Raw genomic sequence first — 17460 nt, forward strand, 5'->3', positions numbered from 1 at the left:
AGCAAGCTCGTCCTTGACCTCCTCCGAGACGCCGTGCAGAAACATATCGAACAGCGCTTCCTGGTTCCAAGCACTCTCCGCTGCCAATGTGCGAAAATCCACCGCATAATCTGCCACACTACGGGAGTCATGTCGAAGCTGAATTAACTTCCGGGCAGCCTCTCTCCCGGAAAACGGGGAATCAAAAACCTTATTTTCTTCTCCCACGAACCCCTCCAGACATATGGCCGGCTGTTGTTCCCATACAGCAGTAGCCCAGGTGGAGGCCTCCCGGACAACAGCGTGATGAGGTAGGCTATCTTGGAGCGGTCTGAGGGGAAGGAGGAGGGCTGAAGCTCGAAAATGAGGGCACACTGAGCTAGAGACCCCCGACAGGTGCTCGGCTCTCCATTAAAAGCGTTCCGGAGGAGGTAAGGGGGGCTCCCGAGAAGGTGGAGTGACCGATGAGATGGCGCTACTCTCAGCTGAGTTACTGAGGGGCTGTGGGGTTACCGCCGTAGTAGACTGCCTCCCATACAACCCGTGGAATTTCCCCAGGATCATGTCCAACGCCCTGTCATGGCGTTCAGACAGCATTTGGACCCCCTCCATAAGGCCACGAAGCAATTCATACTGCCTATCGATGGTGGCTCCTTGGGAGGAGATGGCGTTGCGCAGCTGGCCCGGGGCTATTGGGTCAGTCATGGCCAGTTCGTACTATCAGGTTTGAAGGTAAGACCCAGGTGCAAACAATGTCGAAGTAACAAAAGTTTATTCATTCGAACACGAGCAGGAAAAGGTACAGGACGACAGGCAGGATCAGAGTCAGGTCAGGCAGAGGTTGGTAATCCAGAGTAGCGGGGCAACGGTACAGGATGGCAGACAGGGTCAGGGCAGGCAGAAAGGTCAAAACCGGGAAACCTAGAAAACAGGCACTATGGACAGGACAGGAGCAAGGGGGAAAACTCTGGTAGGTATGAATGAATAAAACAAACCGGCAATAGAAAAACAGAGAACACAGGTATAAATACACAGGGGATATTAGGGAAGATGGGCGACACCTGGAGGGGGAGTGGAGACAAGCACAAAGACAGGTGAAAGATCAGGGTGTGACAGAAGCTGGTTGAGAAAATGCCAAGAGTCTGCAAAGCTGTCATCAAGGCAAAGGGTGGCTGTTTGAAGAATCTCAAATATAAAATGTATTTTGATTTGTTTAACACTTTTGGTTACTACATGATTCCATATGTGTTATTTCATAGTTTTGATGTCTTCACTATTATTTTTACAATGTAGAACATAGTAAAAATGAAGAAAACCCTTGAATGAGTAGGTGTTCTAAAACTTTTGACCGATAGTGTATATGAGAGAGAGAGAGAGCGAGAGAGAGCAAGTGAACGAGAGAGCTTTTAGAAATACATTTTCCTTTATTATTTCCCTTAACCCTACCACCCCTCCCCTAATTGGAGTAAACTAATGGACAACACCACTTAGGCTTCTACTTCCAACTTATACAGTACATAATGTACACATTTTATGGACACAATGTATTTTAAAATAGTCATATATAGTTTGTTTTTAATCCCATCCTTCATCTACCCTCAACCCCACCCATCTACCTCTGAAGACCATTAAGTTTAATTTCTATTTGCCATATATTCTAACTGTGCTGTTTCACAAAAGTTCTGAACCTATATACATTTTACCAACACAGTATATTTTACATTTTTCATCTTGTTGTTTTTAATTGAGATGTTTAAACTGTAGTGAGATTTCATACCTCCAGGGTCTGCTTTCGGACAAGGAACGAGTCCACAAAGCCTCTACACATCTGAGGGTTGAGAGTCTCCTTCAGGCCCCTCACCAGCTCCCCCATCTCCTTCATGTTGTTCTCAATGTTCTTCAACAAAAGCTTCCTGCTTTTCAGCCAAGGGCCCAGCCAGGGGAACATGTTGTACAACTATCTCCCCATAAACAAAAAGTAAAGCATGAATTACTCTCTCTTATTCCAGTAGCCTAGTACAAATTTGAATAATTATTTAAATGTTCCTGATTTAGTCAAGTGTGACCAGTTTGCCATTATTCTCTGAGTGAGAAACAAATTAAACATAATGTACCTGTATTGAAACGGAGCCACAAATTCGGAGGTTGTCATTGGCTCGTTTTACAGTGGCTTTGAACTTGGGGTCAGAGTATTCAAACCTGCTGCCGTACATAATGTTGGAGATTATGTTGGAGACAGCAAAATTCAATGGCTGGGTTGTGTCGAATGCTTTACCTGTTGCAAAGGACATCAGAAATTGAATTAGCAAACCTAAGGAAAAAAAATTCTGTAACCTGTTTTTTGGTTTTCAAATCAGAACTACAAATTCTTACCCTTGTGATTTTCAAACACTTCAATCAGGTAGTGAATTTCCTCTAAGATTTTCTCTTCAATCCCTTTCTTGCCCATCCCAAAGTCTCTAAGGTTTGTCAGGGCAAAGCGCCTCATCTCTTTCCATGATTCGCCATTGCCAAACAGAATACCTACCAGTATTGAAAAGTAATATTGTGCAGGTGTCAGGAATTAATCATGTAAGGAGAAAATAACAAATTTGGCAAATATTTGGGGCTATTGTTACAGTACCAAATATGCTTGCTTGGCAGAATATTGTCTAGAATGCAGCAGTTAATTAGATTACAACTTTCACATATTCTACATTACCATGTCCATTGGTGAAGTCATAGAACACAGGAAGCATGCCCCTGTCCCCAAACTCCTCTGCATGGTTGACCATTGCCTGGTTGACCGTGTTGTATCCTGCCAGGATGACCACTTTTGTGGGTCCAAAGTGAACCGTGAAAACAGACCCATATTTCTTAGACAGCTGTGGAACATAAAATACGACTAAATGCATGGTTTATTAATGGTCCCGGACAGTGAAAATCATGTTGATCGTCAAATTGGATGATAATTGGATGTAACTAGTTCATAGTAGGTTGAGCCAAGTGTCATGACGTTGGCCTCTTTGGGTACAGGGAGGACAGTTGACCCCCTCCCCTTTGTACCATCCCCCAACCTACCTTCCCCAACCACCCAGGCCCTGTGTGAAAGGGTTGTAAAAACTCTAAGAGGAGAATCTCCTACCACATGTTTCATAGAGAGACAAAGGAAATTCTTCCAACTCATAGAATTGGAGAACCGAGCGACATTTGTGTTCTGGAGAAGGTATGGAAGATTGGTGAAGAATCCAGCTACGAACTGGTCCGCTTTGTACAATTTTGTGATACTCAGAAGAGACAATATAGCCATATTACCATAAAACTGTTTATATAATAGCCTCAGCGATGAGACTTACATCATAATGGTTGTATAAAATGTATTAATAAGGATAAAGCTATTTGTAATACATTGAGATGCTATGTACTGATGTTAATGTGATAGAATTGGATTTCTGTACCAAGCTTAACTCAGTCATCGGCACGCCCCCCAGGGACACAGACAGGACCAGGCGTCATTTGACAAGCCTGTTCTAGGGTCACCTATAAAACTATACCCTGACCTACTTTCTTCAGACCAGGCCTCCACTCCATTAGTGAGTTGGCCAATAGGTTTTACCATCCAAGTACTCTACTGAAAGTGAACTACACCACGTGGTTAACTTTTAGACTATCGAGACCAACAGAATAAGAACAAGTCTTTGATATTAATTATTAGTCTGCAGCTAAGTAAATTATATCATCGAACGCGAAGACCAACGAAACATCCATTCTATGACGACATTAATGAATGTCGCTCTGAAAGATCCATTCTAACCGAGAGAGAGAGAGAGAGAGAGAGAGAACGCGGACAAAACTCTCCAACAGAACAGAACTCTTCAACAAGGATCCCGACGACACACTGAGCGTAAATATATATTGATTGCAATTGTTCCCGAATGAGTGAGCGTTCATGTGCAAAGGATTAGCATATCAATTGTTAATATTAATTAACTCTGTGTACCTCCTCAGCTGAACTTTTATGATCCATTGTTGAACAAAACAGGACGCCCTGCCTGTTTAGACACTAGGGCACATTACTCTACCAATCCTTTGTGACGATAATTACTGTTTGTATGTTTTCTGTTAATTACTTAGTGTAGTAAATAAATGATTTTAAGACAATTGATGTATGGATGATTTTAGTAAAGACTGGGTTCGTGCAGATACAACAATTTACGACGTTTGGAATGAGACTGGACGCGAGGTAAAATACACCATTTAAACCAGAAGGTAATCGGCCTATACTATAATATATAAGGTTATAATATAGGAAAGTTATATAAGGAAAATTATAACTTTGTAATCTGAATATTTTCCTTGGTGCCCCGATCTCCTAGTTAATTACAATTAAACGATTAATCAGTTTAGTCGCGTGATAATAATTACAGGGAGTTAATTGATAAACATGTCTTCAGTTTAATGGTACCCAAAGACACGACACAAGTATGAAAAAATTACTGTAGCTGGTACATTGACAAAGTTGATCATAAAGTTACTGGTCCCTTCCCTCATGTCAAACACTTGGATTAATGAGGCAGGTATTACTTCTGGCTTTATGCCATGTCACATAAAGCCAAAGACATTATACACCAATGGTAGAGTCTTATAATCTTAAGTAACTTAAATATGTAACACCTTAAAACCATCACATGTACGCATCATACGGTTTTGTTTACAAACCATAACATAGCTTAAGTGGAACTTGGCAGAACTAAACTGGTAACTAAGCCCTTTTCATCTGCGTTGTGGCTTTTAGCTAGCAAGCTACTTACCAGAATTCCACATGTCAGTGTTAATTTTAACTACACTGATTTCCAAATGAGGACATCCAACCACATTGGCTGCACTGAAAGTTATGATCATGTCACGGGAGTGCAGTGCACATTTCGAGCGAAGTTGCTTTATCAATTGAGGAGAACATTCAATGGGTCTTGTCAGGATGCTACTCCTGAAGACAGATGCTGTACCATCATTGACAGTGGATCTTTCAAGTGCTGTCCATAATGTAGTTTACCCGGTTGCTGTAACTGTTTTGACTTGTGAATGGTATATTTTCTATAACACACCTGATAGGGATGGAAGAACAAAAACGATATAGACTAAGCCCCCTGCATTGAGACTGAGAACTGCCAACATACAGCTGACATGAAGGAATGTTGTCCACAAAGGGAGTATAGTAAGGAGTGCAACTTGGGTTTAAGTAGTGAGGGGGACACAACATTTAAAAAAATGTCATTGGAAAGGTACAATGTGCACATAGGTTAGGTTACTATGGTTACCATTGGTTAGGTTACTATGGTGACCATAGGTTGGGTTACTATGGGGAGCGAGCGTTGCGCCTTTTCATTTTCAATAAGTATCGATTACCCATTTGTCTCTGCCTGCAAATTGTTCTCCTAAAGAGGTAGACTGTAACCTATAGGACTATGCAAAACGTAGCAAGTGTAGCTGTTATTGTTGCTGCTTCCAATTCAGTAGCCATACCTGCGAGATCAGGTGCGTATGTGGTATCAATCAAATAGAGTAGGCTATAGCCGGTGATTGTCACACAAGTAAATGTAGGTCTCATGGTAATGGTGGTTAATTAACATAAACACATTTAGCATCTCCTGGATTCCACACAGCCCATAAGCCACTGATGCAGACCTTTGGAACATCTACATTTTAAGAAGTCTAATAAATCCATGTAATATAGCCTACACCTTCACAATAAATCCATTATTTATTTTAGACAGGTCTAAAGAAGCGTGATATGAAGAAAATGTAGTCTATTTCAGAAGAACAGAATAGCATACTCTGAGTTGTCCTATGTTAGGTCCTGATATGGCTATGCCATATGGCTGTGGGCTGCACTAGTTAATTTAGCAGACAAGATTTGCTTAGAATTCCATGGCATTATTTTATAATATGTTATAGTATGACGAATACAGCTGAACAAAGCTGAATATAAAACATTTTCTCCAAACGATTTGAGGTAGTGCACACATGGATATTCTGTGTTGAGCGGTTAACAAAGAAATAGGTACTCCTATATGCTTAATTTAGATGTTCTTTAGTTGTTCTACAAAACGTTGGGCTATATGTTTAGATTTTTAATACACTAAGGCTGCATGATGAGACTGATGATTTGAAAAAAGGTGCTTGAAAGGCATGAGCTCTGCTTTGTACACACTTCATTAGGCTCTGATTCACAATTTGACAAGCACTTGATAATGCCTTGAATTTCACAGCAGCATCCCCTTTGTGGCCATAATGCACCCTAAAAAAATCCATGCCTTTGTTGTGCCCTTCCGAGTGCTTGCATGCTCTCCGTCACGTGATCGGGTCTTTCTCACAGGTTACAAGTGAAGACAGACATCGGGGACGCAACTGCGCGGGTCCTTATCCAATTCCAAGGTGCATATTGAAGATGCTGGAAGAACTGTCAACATTTACTTTTCGTCAGTCAACAAGATAAGTAGGCCTAACGAACGGCAAAAGCACTAGCCTATGTCAATCTACTCTACCCCATAGTATAAAAGTCAACCTATTCTATGCGAGAAATAAATATTCCGGACAGTTGTGGGATGCAATAGATCCCAAATTAATACAACCACTAACAAACATTTTTTTTACGCAATGTGGCTGACGCAACAGATCAGAACGTTTAGCTTAAAATGTTAAACCATTAGGCTATTTCTTCACATTATAATCACAGCAATGCTGTGCCTCCTTCACTCACGCTGCCAAACATACCCTCGTAAAACGGACTATTCTACCGGTCCTCGACTTCGGCGATGTCATTTACAAAATAACCTCCAACACTCTACTCAGCAAACTGGATGCAGCCTATCACAGTGCCATCCGTTTTGTCACCAAAGCCCCATATACCACCCACCACTGCGTCGCCAGACCCACTGGCTCCAGGTCATCTATAAGTCTTTGCTAGGTAAAGCTCCACCTTATCTCAGCTCACTGGTCACCATAACAACACCCACCCGTAGCACGTGCTCCAGCAGGTATATCTCACTGGTGATCCCCAAAGCCAACACCCACTTTCACCGTCTTTCCTTCCAGTTCTCTGCTGCCAATGACTGGAACGAATTGCAAAAATCGCTGAAGTTGGGGACTTAAATATCCTTCCCTAACTTAAGCATCAGCTATCTGAGCAGCTTACCAATCGCTGCAGCTGTACATAGCCCATCTGTAAATAGCCCACCCAACTACCTACCTCATCCCCACATTGTTTTAATTTACTTTTTTGCTCTTTTGCACACCAGTATTTCTACTTGCACATCATCATCTGCACATCTATCACTTCAGTGTTAATTTGCTAAATTGTAATTGCTTCGCTACTATTGCCTATTTATTGCCTTACCTCCTTACTCCATTTGGACACACTGTATATAGATTTTTCTATTGTATCATTGACTGTACTTTTGTTTATCCGATGTGTAACTGTGTTGTTGTTTTTGTCGCACTGCTTTGCTTCATCTTGGCCGGGTCGCAGTTGTAAATGAGAACCTGTTCTCAACTGACCTACCTGGTTAAATAAAAGGTAAATAAAATAAATAAAATTATAAAACAAAATGCGCTCATGGCAGCAGGCTATAAGCGGGAATGTTCCATTAGCGGGAAAACACCATTATCAAAAGTGACCGCAAATGCGATTATGCATGTAATGCTTTTATTATATATTTGCATTTTTTTGGAGAGAATGATCTTCCCCAAACTTCAAACTTACGCGCTGCTTATGTATGCCAGTTAGGCTCTACACCCGTTGTAAAGTGGATTAATGTGCTTAAAATTTAAGAAGTTATTTGGCAACTTTAGTTGTGATACCAAACATATCAAAACATATAGGCCTATGGGCTCGGCTACATGAAGTGTGCAACTATGATTCGAAAAAGTCGCACAAAAAGGCTGTTTCTTATGTTGGGCATCATTCACAAGTGATAATACATAACTCACAAGTGATAGGCTAATATTGTCGCCTATCAGACTATTCTTGATTTAATATTGTCTTTAGATATACTAAATAATATGTATGTTATAAATTTGTTATGATTTAGAATGGACCATTATCATACACCTGTCTCGAAACAAGCGGCAGCGGAGAAAATAAATTTCATCTATGCACTTAGAGCTGATGGAGAGCGCTTTTCCCATGATTCATTTTCATGCCATCCAGGTAGTCTATACTCCTGTTGTAAAGATTAGCAATGTGCTTAATATTGGGTCGTGGCCATCTTTATATGCATTTATTTTTTATCTGTAACCCTCTGAGAAATAAATAAACTCAATAAAAAGTTTATCACAAAGAAAAACATTACAGGCTACATAGATTGGCTCCTGGATCTCCTCCTCAACGATGTCACCCTTGATCCAACGCCGCATGTGGGGAAGTTGTGCGAGCTGTCCATCCCAGGACCCCTGTCTGCCCAGTGTGTGAGGCCTGACAAGTAGGCCATAGCTGGATTTGTCTCCCTGCTCTTATGCATGCGGAGTGCCTGGATACAGCCGTTAGCCGCGGTACAGTGGGGGGAAAAAGTATTTGATCCCCTGCTGATTTTGTACGTTTGCCCACTGACAAAGAAAGGATCAGTCTATAATTTTAATGGTAGGTTTATTTCAACATTGAGAGACAAAATAACAAGAAAAATATCCAGAAAAACACGTCAGAAATGTTATAAATTGATTTGCATTTTAATGAGGGAAATAAGTATTTGACCCCCACTCAATCAGAAAGATTTCTGGCTCCCAGGTGTCTTTTAAACAGGTAACGAGCTGAGATTAGGAGCACACTCTTAAAGGGAGTGCTCCTAACCGCAGCTTGTTACCTGTAAAAGAAGACACCTGTCCACAGAAGCAATCAATCAATCAGATTCCAAACTCTCCACCATGGCCAAGACCAAAGAGCTGGAATGGGCTACAAGACCATCGCCAAGCAGCTTGGTGAGAAGGTGACAACATTTGGTGCGATTATTCGCAAATGGAAGAAACACAAAAGAACTGTCAATATCCCTCGGCCTGCGGCTCCATGCAAGATCTCACCTCGTGGAGTTGCAATGATCATGAGAACGGTGAGAAATCAGCCCATAACTACACAGGAGGATCTTGTCAATGATCTCAAGGCAGCTGGGACCATAGTCACCAAGAAAACAATTGGTAACACACTACGCCGCGAAGGACTGAAATCCTGCAGCGCCCGCAAGGTCCCCCTGCTCAAGAATACATATACATGCCCGTCTGAAGTTTGCCAATGAACATCTGAATGACTCAGAGGACAACTGGTGAAAGTGTTGTGGTCAGATCAGACCAAAATGGAGCTCTTTGACATCAACTCAACTCGCCGTGTTTGGAGGAGGAGGAATGCTGCCTATGACCCCAAGAACACCATCTCCACCGTCAAACATGGAGATGGAAACATTATGCTTTGGGTGTTTTTCTGCTAAGGGGACAGGACAACTTCACCGCATCAAAGGGACGATGGACGGGGCCATGTACCGTCAAATCTTGGGTGAGAACCTCCTTCCCTCAGCCATGGCATTGAAAATGGGTCGTGGATGGGTATTCCAGCATGACAATGACCCAAAACACACAGCCAAGGCAACAAAGGAGTGACTCAAGAAGAAGCACATTAAGGTCCTGGAGTGGCCTAGCCAGTCTCCAGACCTTAATCCCATAGAAAATCTCTGGAGGGAGCTGAAGGTTCGAGTTGCCAAACGTCAGCCTCAAAACCTTAATGACTTTGAGAAGATCTGCAAAGAGGAGTGGGACAAAATCCCTCCTGAGATGTGTGCAAACCTGGTGGCCAACTACAAGAAACGTCTGACCTCTGTGATTGCCAACAAGGGTTTTGCCACCAAGTACTAAGTCATGTTTTGCAGAGGGGTCAAATACTTATTTCCCTCATTAAAATGCAAATCATTTTATAACATTTTAGACATGCGTTTTTCTGGATTTTTGTTGTTGTTATTCTGTCTCTCACTGTTCAAATAAACCTACTATTAAAATTATAGACTGATCATTTCTTTGTAAGTGGGCAAACGTACAAAATCAGCAGGGGATCAAATACTTTTTTTCCCCCACTGTATATTGGCCATATACCACAAACCCCTGGGGTGCCTTATTGCTTTTATAAACTGGTTACCAACGTAATTAGAACAGTAAAAAGTAATATTGTCATACCCGTGGTACATGGTCTGCTATACCACAGCTTTCAGCCAAATCAGCAGTCAAGGCTCGAACCAGGTTTAGAATTGGAAATGAATCCCCTTTGGCCATAACTATGGATACATCTGACAGGAGAGTTTGAGTGATGAAAGTTGGCCAGAGGATCTTGAAATCTCTAAGCAAGAAACACTTGGATTAACATTTAAAAAAGAATGTTAGGCTATTTTCTGGCAATTGTGCTGTTACTATGTGCCAAATGTTAAGACTACAAACTGTTAAATGGCCCATTTGCGAGATTGACTTGTCAATTCAGTAGGCATAGGCTCCAGACTAAAATCTGGGTTTATGGTTGTAATTCAATTTTGCCATGGTTTGCTTAGATAAAGGCAGGAAACCTATGATGGGCCTACATCTCATTTCCGTCTACAGTAGCCTAGACAAGATGCAGTGTCAAGTGTGCTCCCTCTCTGGCCTCTAGGTCATCAGGCTGCTCATTATCCCTCACACTTGTCACCATCGTCACGCGCCTACGTGCAATTTTTCTATAAATTGGTTTTCCAGGACTAGCTAGGCTACACAAGGGGCACACATTGATTTGTAATGACTCCAGTGATATCGTCATTTCCACATATATATTGTTTCAAAATGGTAGCCTACAATGGCATATACATGAATAGGCTACTTGATGTCCAACAGAGGCAAGTGTATCATTCTCCATATTTATTGTCAGTAGAATAGGACATGGGAGAGATGACAAATTTTGTTTGAACTGCAGATTGTCCCTTTAACTAAGCTCTCAAAGCATCTAGAAGTTATTCAAAATAAATTAACCAAACAGAGACTGTGGAGATCAGTGTGACTTAAAAAAATGCAGGTGCTACGAAAAGCCCTGTGAAGTAAACAATGCATGAAATGTAAATATAAAAACTTGAACTAAAGGTTGTTGGAACCAGTTCTTTAATAAATAAAGTATAATTCTGTTGACACATATCTTCTGGAGTGATATCGTTGCAATAAAAGTTGGATTGAAGTGTGTGAGCTATTTTGGTGAGTTGCTTGGTCTGTGACAAGAAAACTATTAAGATAGGGGTAGAAACACACAAAAAAAGAATCCCTTTAAGCATTTATGACATAGGATTTTCAAGCCAAATGCCTCTATTATGTGAGTGAATGCACGGTGGTCATCATTTCACCTGTATTATTTGACAACACTTGGCATTTAAAAAAACTGAAATGGAACATTAACGGAGGAACATTCTCTGAAAACATTCATAAACCCAGAGCGAGTGTGGTAAGTAGGGCCACATCAAAATAAAAACATTTTAGAGGGCTCCTGTGTTGACAAAAACTTTTGCTAACTGGTTGAAACACTACGTACTCAACATATGTTGCTTTGACAATACATGCCTATTGAAACTAACTGGAAGTTTTAAACCTGCTAAAATAAACATTTTGAAAATATTTAGCCAGATAAAACAATGTCACATATCATATCAACAACCATAACATAGTTTAATCTCAGGACTTCCTCTCACCTCACAGAGGGTGCGGTAGGGCCTCTTGAGATCCAGCAGAAGCATGTTACCAAGCAGGGGCAGAGGCCTGGGTCCTGGAGGCGCCTTCCCCTGTTCCTCAGAGTTGGAACCAGAGGAGAGGTGGTAAAGTGCCAGCAGAAACAGCAGAGCCCCCAGCAGTGTCACCGTACTCGATGTCTGGAGAAGACCTTCTAAAAGAGACATCTTCAAACAGCTCTTACACCTACACCTGGTGAATAAGAGTGACTGCTCATTGATCTGCCTACCAATGGGGGCTCAAAATGTATATAGCAAGGGACAGCCTCAGGGGAGGGGCTAAACATTCTGGATTGTTTGGTGCAATTTTAGTTTTATCATTAACTAGAATGTCCTGATCTCTGTGAATGTGTACAAATAATTATTTACAGACCATTGATGTTTGACTGTTACCCACTATCTTTTGAATGTCATTTAGCAATTGTTAGATACATATTTACATTTCCACTATTTTTTCAGAAATGCACACATTTTGGGGAGTCTCACATTTGACACTTTATTGAGAAAAAGTCACTTTTTGGTTATCAACAAACAACATGAAACTAAACCAACATCATGAAAAAGTATAGTCATTGGGAGAAGGAACAGGTGAAGCAGGGTACTGGTAAACCCTCCGTAGTAGAAATAAGATCCTTGGAGACCTTACCACAGACTTGAATAGTGTTCTGTTCAAATCTGAGTGTTTGTTCAACATTTTGTTTGATTTCTGTTCATTTCTTGGAAAAGGTACCACAGTTAAACAGTAACACATTTGAGTTATTTAACACTGATGTAGAGATTTCAGAACTTCACATAAAAAACGTACATTTTTCTGCTAACTAAAAGTAGACTAGAGTTACATGTTGACTTTAGACAATTCTGGCTTAAAGACCCTAAGTCCCAAAAAGTCCTGATGTTACAATTAACCCCAAAAGCAGGGTTAGTTGTAACGGTATATGGGACAGTTGCAACAACAAAAAATAGCGTAACATTTTTTTTGTATATATATATTTTTTTTAATTTTTATTTGTTCATCTTTATATACTGTATGTATCCATATTGTCTATGAGTTTCTAGTGGATAGACCATATGTTTCAAGAGAAAATAGGCTGAATAATGAAAAATAATCGAATCAACAATTACATAATATGCAATTAACTATTGACTATTTTTTTTCATTTGTAAATCATTATTATAACAAATAAAATCTAAAGTTCAGTTTATATAGCAATGGGGTGAATGAAAAAAGTTGTATATGTATTAGGTTGTTAAGATCCTAGATTACATGTAAAAAACCAACTAAATTCTGAACTAAATCAAAATATGTATTTGTATTATAACCTCTGAAGAACATCTCTACAACTCACAAGTATTATTAAAAATGTGTAAGAAATTGAAATACATAATATATGTAACACATCTCAATATTCACAAGAGACATATTCTAAACTTTTAAACAAAATTGGAAACTCTTTACACATACTTATGCTACTTTCACATAACAAAATACAAATGCCAGTGTAAGTGTATGCATCCTTAGATGCTGTGGGGAATGTGTTATATCGTGTATATGTTCCCCCTATAGATATTCCTTAACATCTTATATACTAGTACATTAGTAGTACATAACAGTGTAATACTATAGTACGTACCTGTCTTGACATCCTCGTTTGAAACTTTAAAGCTTCTTGTTTATTGTCAGAACGAGCCTTCTGGATATGTGTTGTACTGTATATAAAACATCAGTGACTCTGAGTCACCAAAGGTTCTTGTTCTCTACAGTTTAACATAAAGAATATTTCCCTCCCCTCTAAAAATATAATTTTTGATTATAAACATGTAAATAAAAAAGGAATACTAAAACAGCCAATGTATCGTCATGTCATATACATCATAACCCGATGGGGGTCAAAATTGTTGTTCAAATGTTGCAAATAAAAAAAATTGTACCTAGATATTGTGTTATATGTCAGAATGTCTAATAAACAATTATATTGTATACATTGACAGTATTGTTTTGTCAGAACAGTATAAATATAAAGTTTTACCTGCACCCGAATTCAGACGATACAGTCGTGTACTCTATTGCCCGCCCTGCTGATCATGCTCTATCTGAACTACAGTATATTTTCATTATTTTGCAGAAAACCTTTATTGCCCTTAAATGATTATTGAATACGTGTAAAACTAAGCCAGGGTACTCTTCGTACCCTGGCTTTCCTCCGTCAACGCTTCTGGTGGCACACCATGGTTCCTGATGTCTCTGCCTTCGTCGCCGCATGCATGGTGTGCGCTCAAAGCAAGACTCTGCGTCAAGCTCCGTCTGGCCTCCTACAGCCACTCCCTGTCCCTCATTTCCCCTGGTCCTGTATTTCCCTGGATTTTGTCACTGGGCTTCCTCCGTCAGATGGCAACACCACCATCCTGACGTGGTTGACAGATTCTCAGAGGCCTCCCATTTCATCCCTCTTCCTAAGTTACCTTCAGCCAAGGAGATGGCCAGCTTATGGTGCAGCGTGTCTTCCGAATCCATGGACTCCTGGTTGACATTGTCTCAGACCGGGGTCCTCAGTTTTCGTCATGATTTTGGAAGGAGTTCTGCACCCTTATCGGGTCGTCAGCCAGCCTGTCCTCTGGGTTTCATCCCCAATCCAACGGCCAGTCGGAGAGAGCCAATGGAGACGGCACTCCAGTGTCTTGTTGCCAGTAACCCCACCACCTGGAGTCAGCAACTGGTCTGGGTGGAATATGCCAGGAACACTCTCCCCTGCTCGGCTACTGGACTATCCCTCTTCGAATGCTCCATGGGGTATCAGCCCCGCTCTTCCCAGAACAAGAAGTTGAGGTCAACATACCTTCAGCCCAGATGTTCGTCCGCCGCTGTCGGCGTACCTGGAAAAGAGCCCAACGTACACAATATTGGAGATTACATTAGAGACAGCATAATTCATTGGCTGGGTTGTGTCAAATGCTTTACCTGTCACAAAGCCCAACAGAAAGAGAATTAGCAAAACTAAGAAAATGTATATATTTGTTATCTTATTTGGGGTTTTCAAAAATCGGAACTTCAAATTTTTACCCTCTTGTTTTTTTGAAACAATTGAATAAGGTAGCGAATTTCCTCTTCACTTCCTGTCTTTCCCATGCCAAAGTCTAAGGTTCGCCACGGCAAAGCATCTCATCTCTTTCCATGAGTCTCCATTGGCAAACAGAATACCTGAAGAAAAGTCACATTGTGCAGGTGTCAGGAATTAATCATGTTATATCTTTGTCAAATATTTGGGGCTGGAGTTACAGCACTAACTATGCCTGCTTGACAGACCATTGTGTAGAATGCAACAGTTAACCGGATTACAAGTTTGGACATGGTAATGTTGGATAAGTCATCGGTGAAATGTTAGAACACATGCGGCATTCCCCGGTCCCCAAACTCCTGCTTGACCGTCTTGTGTCCTGCCAAAACAACCACTTTCTTGGGTCCAAAGTGAACCATAGATGGAGCCATATTTCTTGGATAGGTGGAGGGATAAAGCATACAGATAAAGTCTACCCATAGATACTGGTGAACCGGACAGCTGCACAATAAAAATCACAGTAAATTGAACTCTTATTGAAGAAAATGTAACTCTGCCACAGATAACATTTGGTCCCAGTCTAAAGAGAGTAAAACCTACTCAGGTCATTTCTTTCAGAGTTGTATATACTCAATTTATTGTTGATATTTAACTCTGCATTATTGCATTTCACTCTGTACACTATTAATTGAAAATATCTCTGTTACTTTGTTGTTCACAGTATAATCACAAGAGTTAATTAAACTTTATTTAGTCAAAGAACCCTATTTTGGGGTTTATAGGGTCCCATTTGTGTTGTAAAATCTAATTTACGTATTTCTTAATGTGTCGTATTGGTTGTGAAATTGGTGGCTTGGTTGTGAAATCCAATCTCTACTGGTATCCATTTAAGAGAAATCATTTCCAGCAATTTTCCATCACCCACAATTTACATTCCGAATGCAAGTCAGCCTTCTCTGTAAAGGTTGCAATAAATCCAACCACTTACAGATTAGATTAGGAAAATGTTACATATCATTATGTAGCATAAGATAAAAAACAATCAATGTACAGGACCAGTCAAAAGTTTGGACACACCTACTCATGCAAGGGGTTTCCTTATTTTTACTTTGTAGAATAACAGTGAAGACATCAATACTATAAAATAGCACATATGGAATCATGTAGGAACCAAAAAAGTGTCAAACAAATCAAAATATATTTTCGATTTTAGATTCTTCAAAGTAGCCACCCTTTGCCTTGATGATGACTTAGCACACGCTTGGCATTCTCTCAACCAGCTTCAACTGGAATGCTTTTCCAACAGTCTTGAAGGAGCTCCCACATATGCTGAGCACTTGTTGGCTACTTTTCCTTCACTCTGCGGTCCAACTCATCCCAAACCATCTCAGCTGGGTAGAGGTCGGGTGACTGTGGAGGCCAGCTCATCTGATGCAGCACTCAATCACTCCTTCTTGGTCAAATAGTTCGTACACAGCCTGGAGGTGTGTTTTGGGTCATTGTCCTGTTGAAAAACAAATGATAGTGGGACTAAGCGCAAACCAGATGGGATGGTGTATCGCTGCAGAAAGCTGTGGTAGCCATGCTGGTTACAGTGGGGGGGGAAAGTATTTGATCCCCTGCTGATTTTGTACGTTTGCCCACTGACAAAGAAAGGATCAGTCTATAATTGTAATGGTAGGTTTATTTGAACAGTGAGAGATAGACTAACAACAAAAATATCCCGAAAAACGCATGTCAAAAATGTTATAAATTGATTTGCATTTTAATGAGGGAAATAAGTATTTCACCCCCTCTCAATCAGAAAGATTTCTGGCTCCCAGGTGTCTTTTATACAGGTAACGAGCTGAGATTAGGAACACACTCTTAAAGGGAGTGCTCCTAACCGCAGCTTGTTACCTGTAAAAAAGACACCTGTCAACATAAGCAATCAAATCAGATTCCAAACTCTCCACCATGGCCAAGACCAAAGAGCTCTCCAAGGATGTCAGGGACAAGATTGTAGACCTACACAATGCTGGAATGGGCTACAAGACCATCGCCAAGCAGCATGGTGAGAAGGTGACAACATTTGATGTGATTTTTCACAAATGGAAGAAATACAATAGAACTGTCAATATCCCTCGACATGTAAGATCTCACCTCGTGGAGTTGCAATGATCATGAGAACGGTGAGGAATCAGCCCAGAACTACACAGGAGGATCTTGTCAATGATCTCAAGTCAGCTGGGACCGTAGTCACCAAGAAAACAATTGGTAACACACTACGCCGCGAAGGACTGAAATCCTGCAGCGCCCGCAAGGTCCCCTGCTCAAGAAAGCACATATACATGCCCGTCTGAAGTTTGCCAATGAACATCTGATTGACTCAGAGGACAACTGGTGAAAGTGTTGTGGTCAGATGAGACCAAAATGGAGCTCTTTGACATCAACTCAACTCGCAGTGTTTGGAGGAGGAGGAATGCTGCCTATGACCCCAAGAACACCATCAAACATGGAGGTGGAAACATTATGCTTTGGGGGTGTTTTTCTGCTAAGTGGACAGGACAACTTCACCGCATCAAAGGGACGATGGACGGGGCCATGTACCGTCAAATCTTTGGGTGAAAACCTCCTTCCCTCAGCCAGGGCATTGAAAATGGGTCGTGGATGGGTATTCCAGCATGACAATGACCCAAAACGCA

At 40.9% G+C, this 17460-nt stretch overlaps 1 protein-coding gene across 1 annotated transcript in view; it reads right to left on the bottom strand.

Moving 5' to 3' along the window:
• LOC115171787 (cytochrome P450 2K1) overlaps positions 1-11971 on the bottom strand; it is a 32996-nt gene extending 21025 nt beyond the window's left edge. Inside the window, exons 1-5 of the mRNA XM_029728927.1 lie at positions 11688-11971; positions 2681-2843; positions 2353-2502; positions 2094-2254; positions 1757-1936 (exon numbers count right to left, since the gene is read on the bottom strand). Coding sequence (XP_029584787.1) covers positions 1757-1936; positions 2094-2254; positions 2353-2502; positions 2681-2843; positions 11688-11891 — 858 coding nt within the window. The 5' untranslated portion in view covers positions 11892-11971. The remainder of the gene's footprint in view (positions 1-1756; positions 1937-2093; positions 2255-2352; positions 2503-2680; positions 2844-11687) is intronic.
• Between the last annotated feature and the right edge of the window lie 5489 nt (positions 11972-17460).

Source organism: Salmo trutta, chromosome 32, assembly GCF_901001165.1.
Source record: "Salmo trutta chromosome 32, fSalTru1.1, whole genome shotgun sequence".
Classification (NCBI taxonomy): Eukaryota; Metazoa; Chordata; class Actinopteri; order Salmoniformes; family Salmonidae; genus Salmo; species Salmo trutta.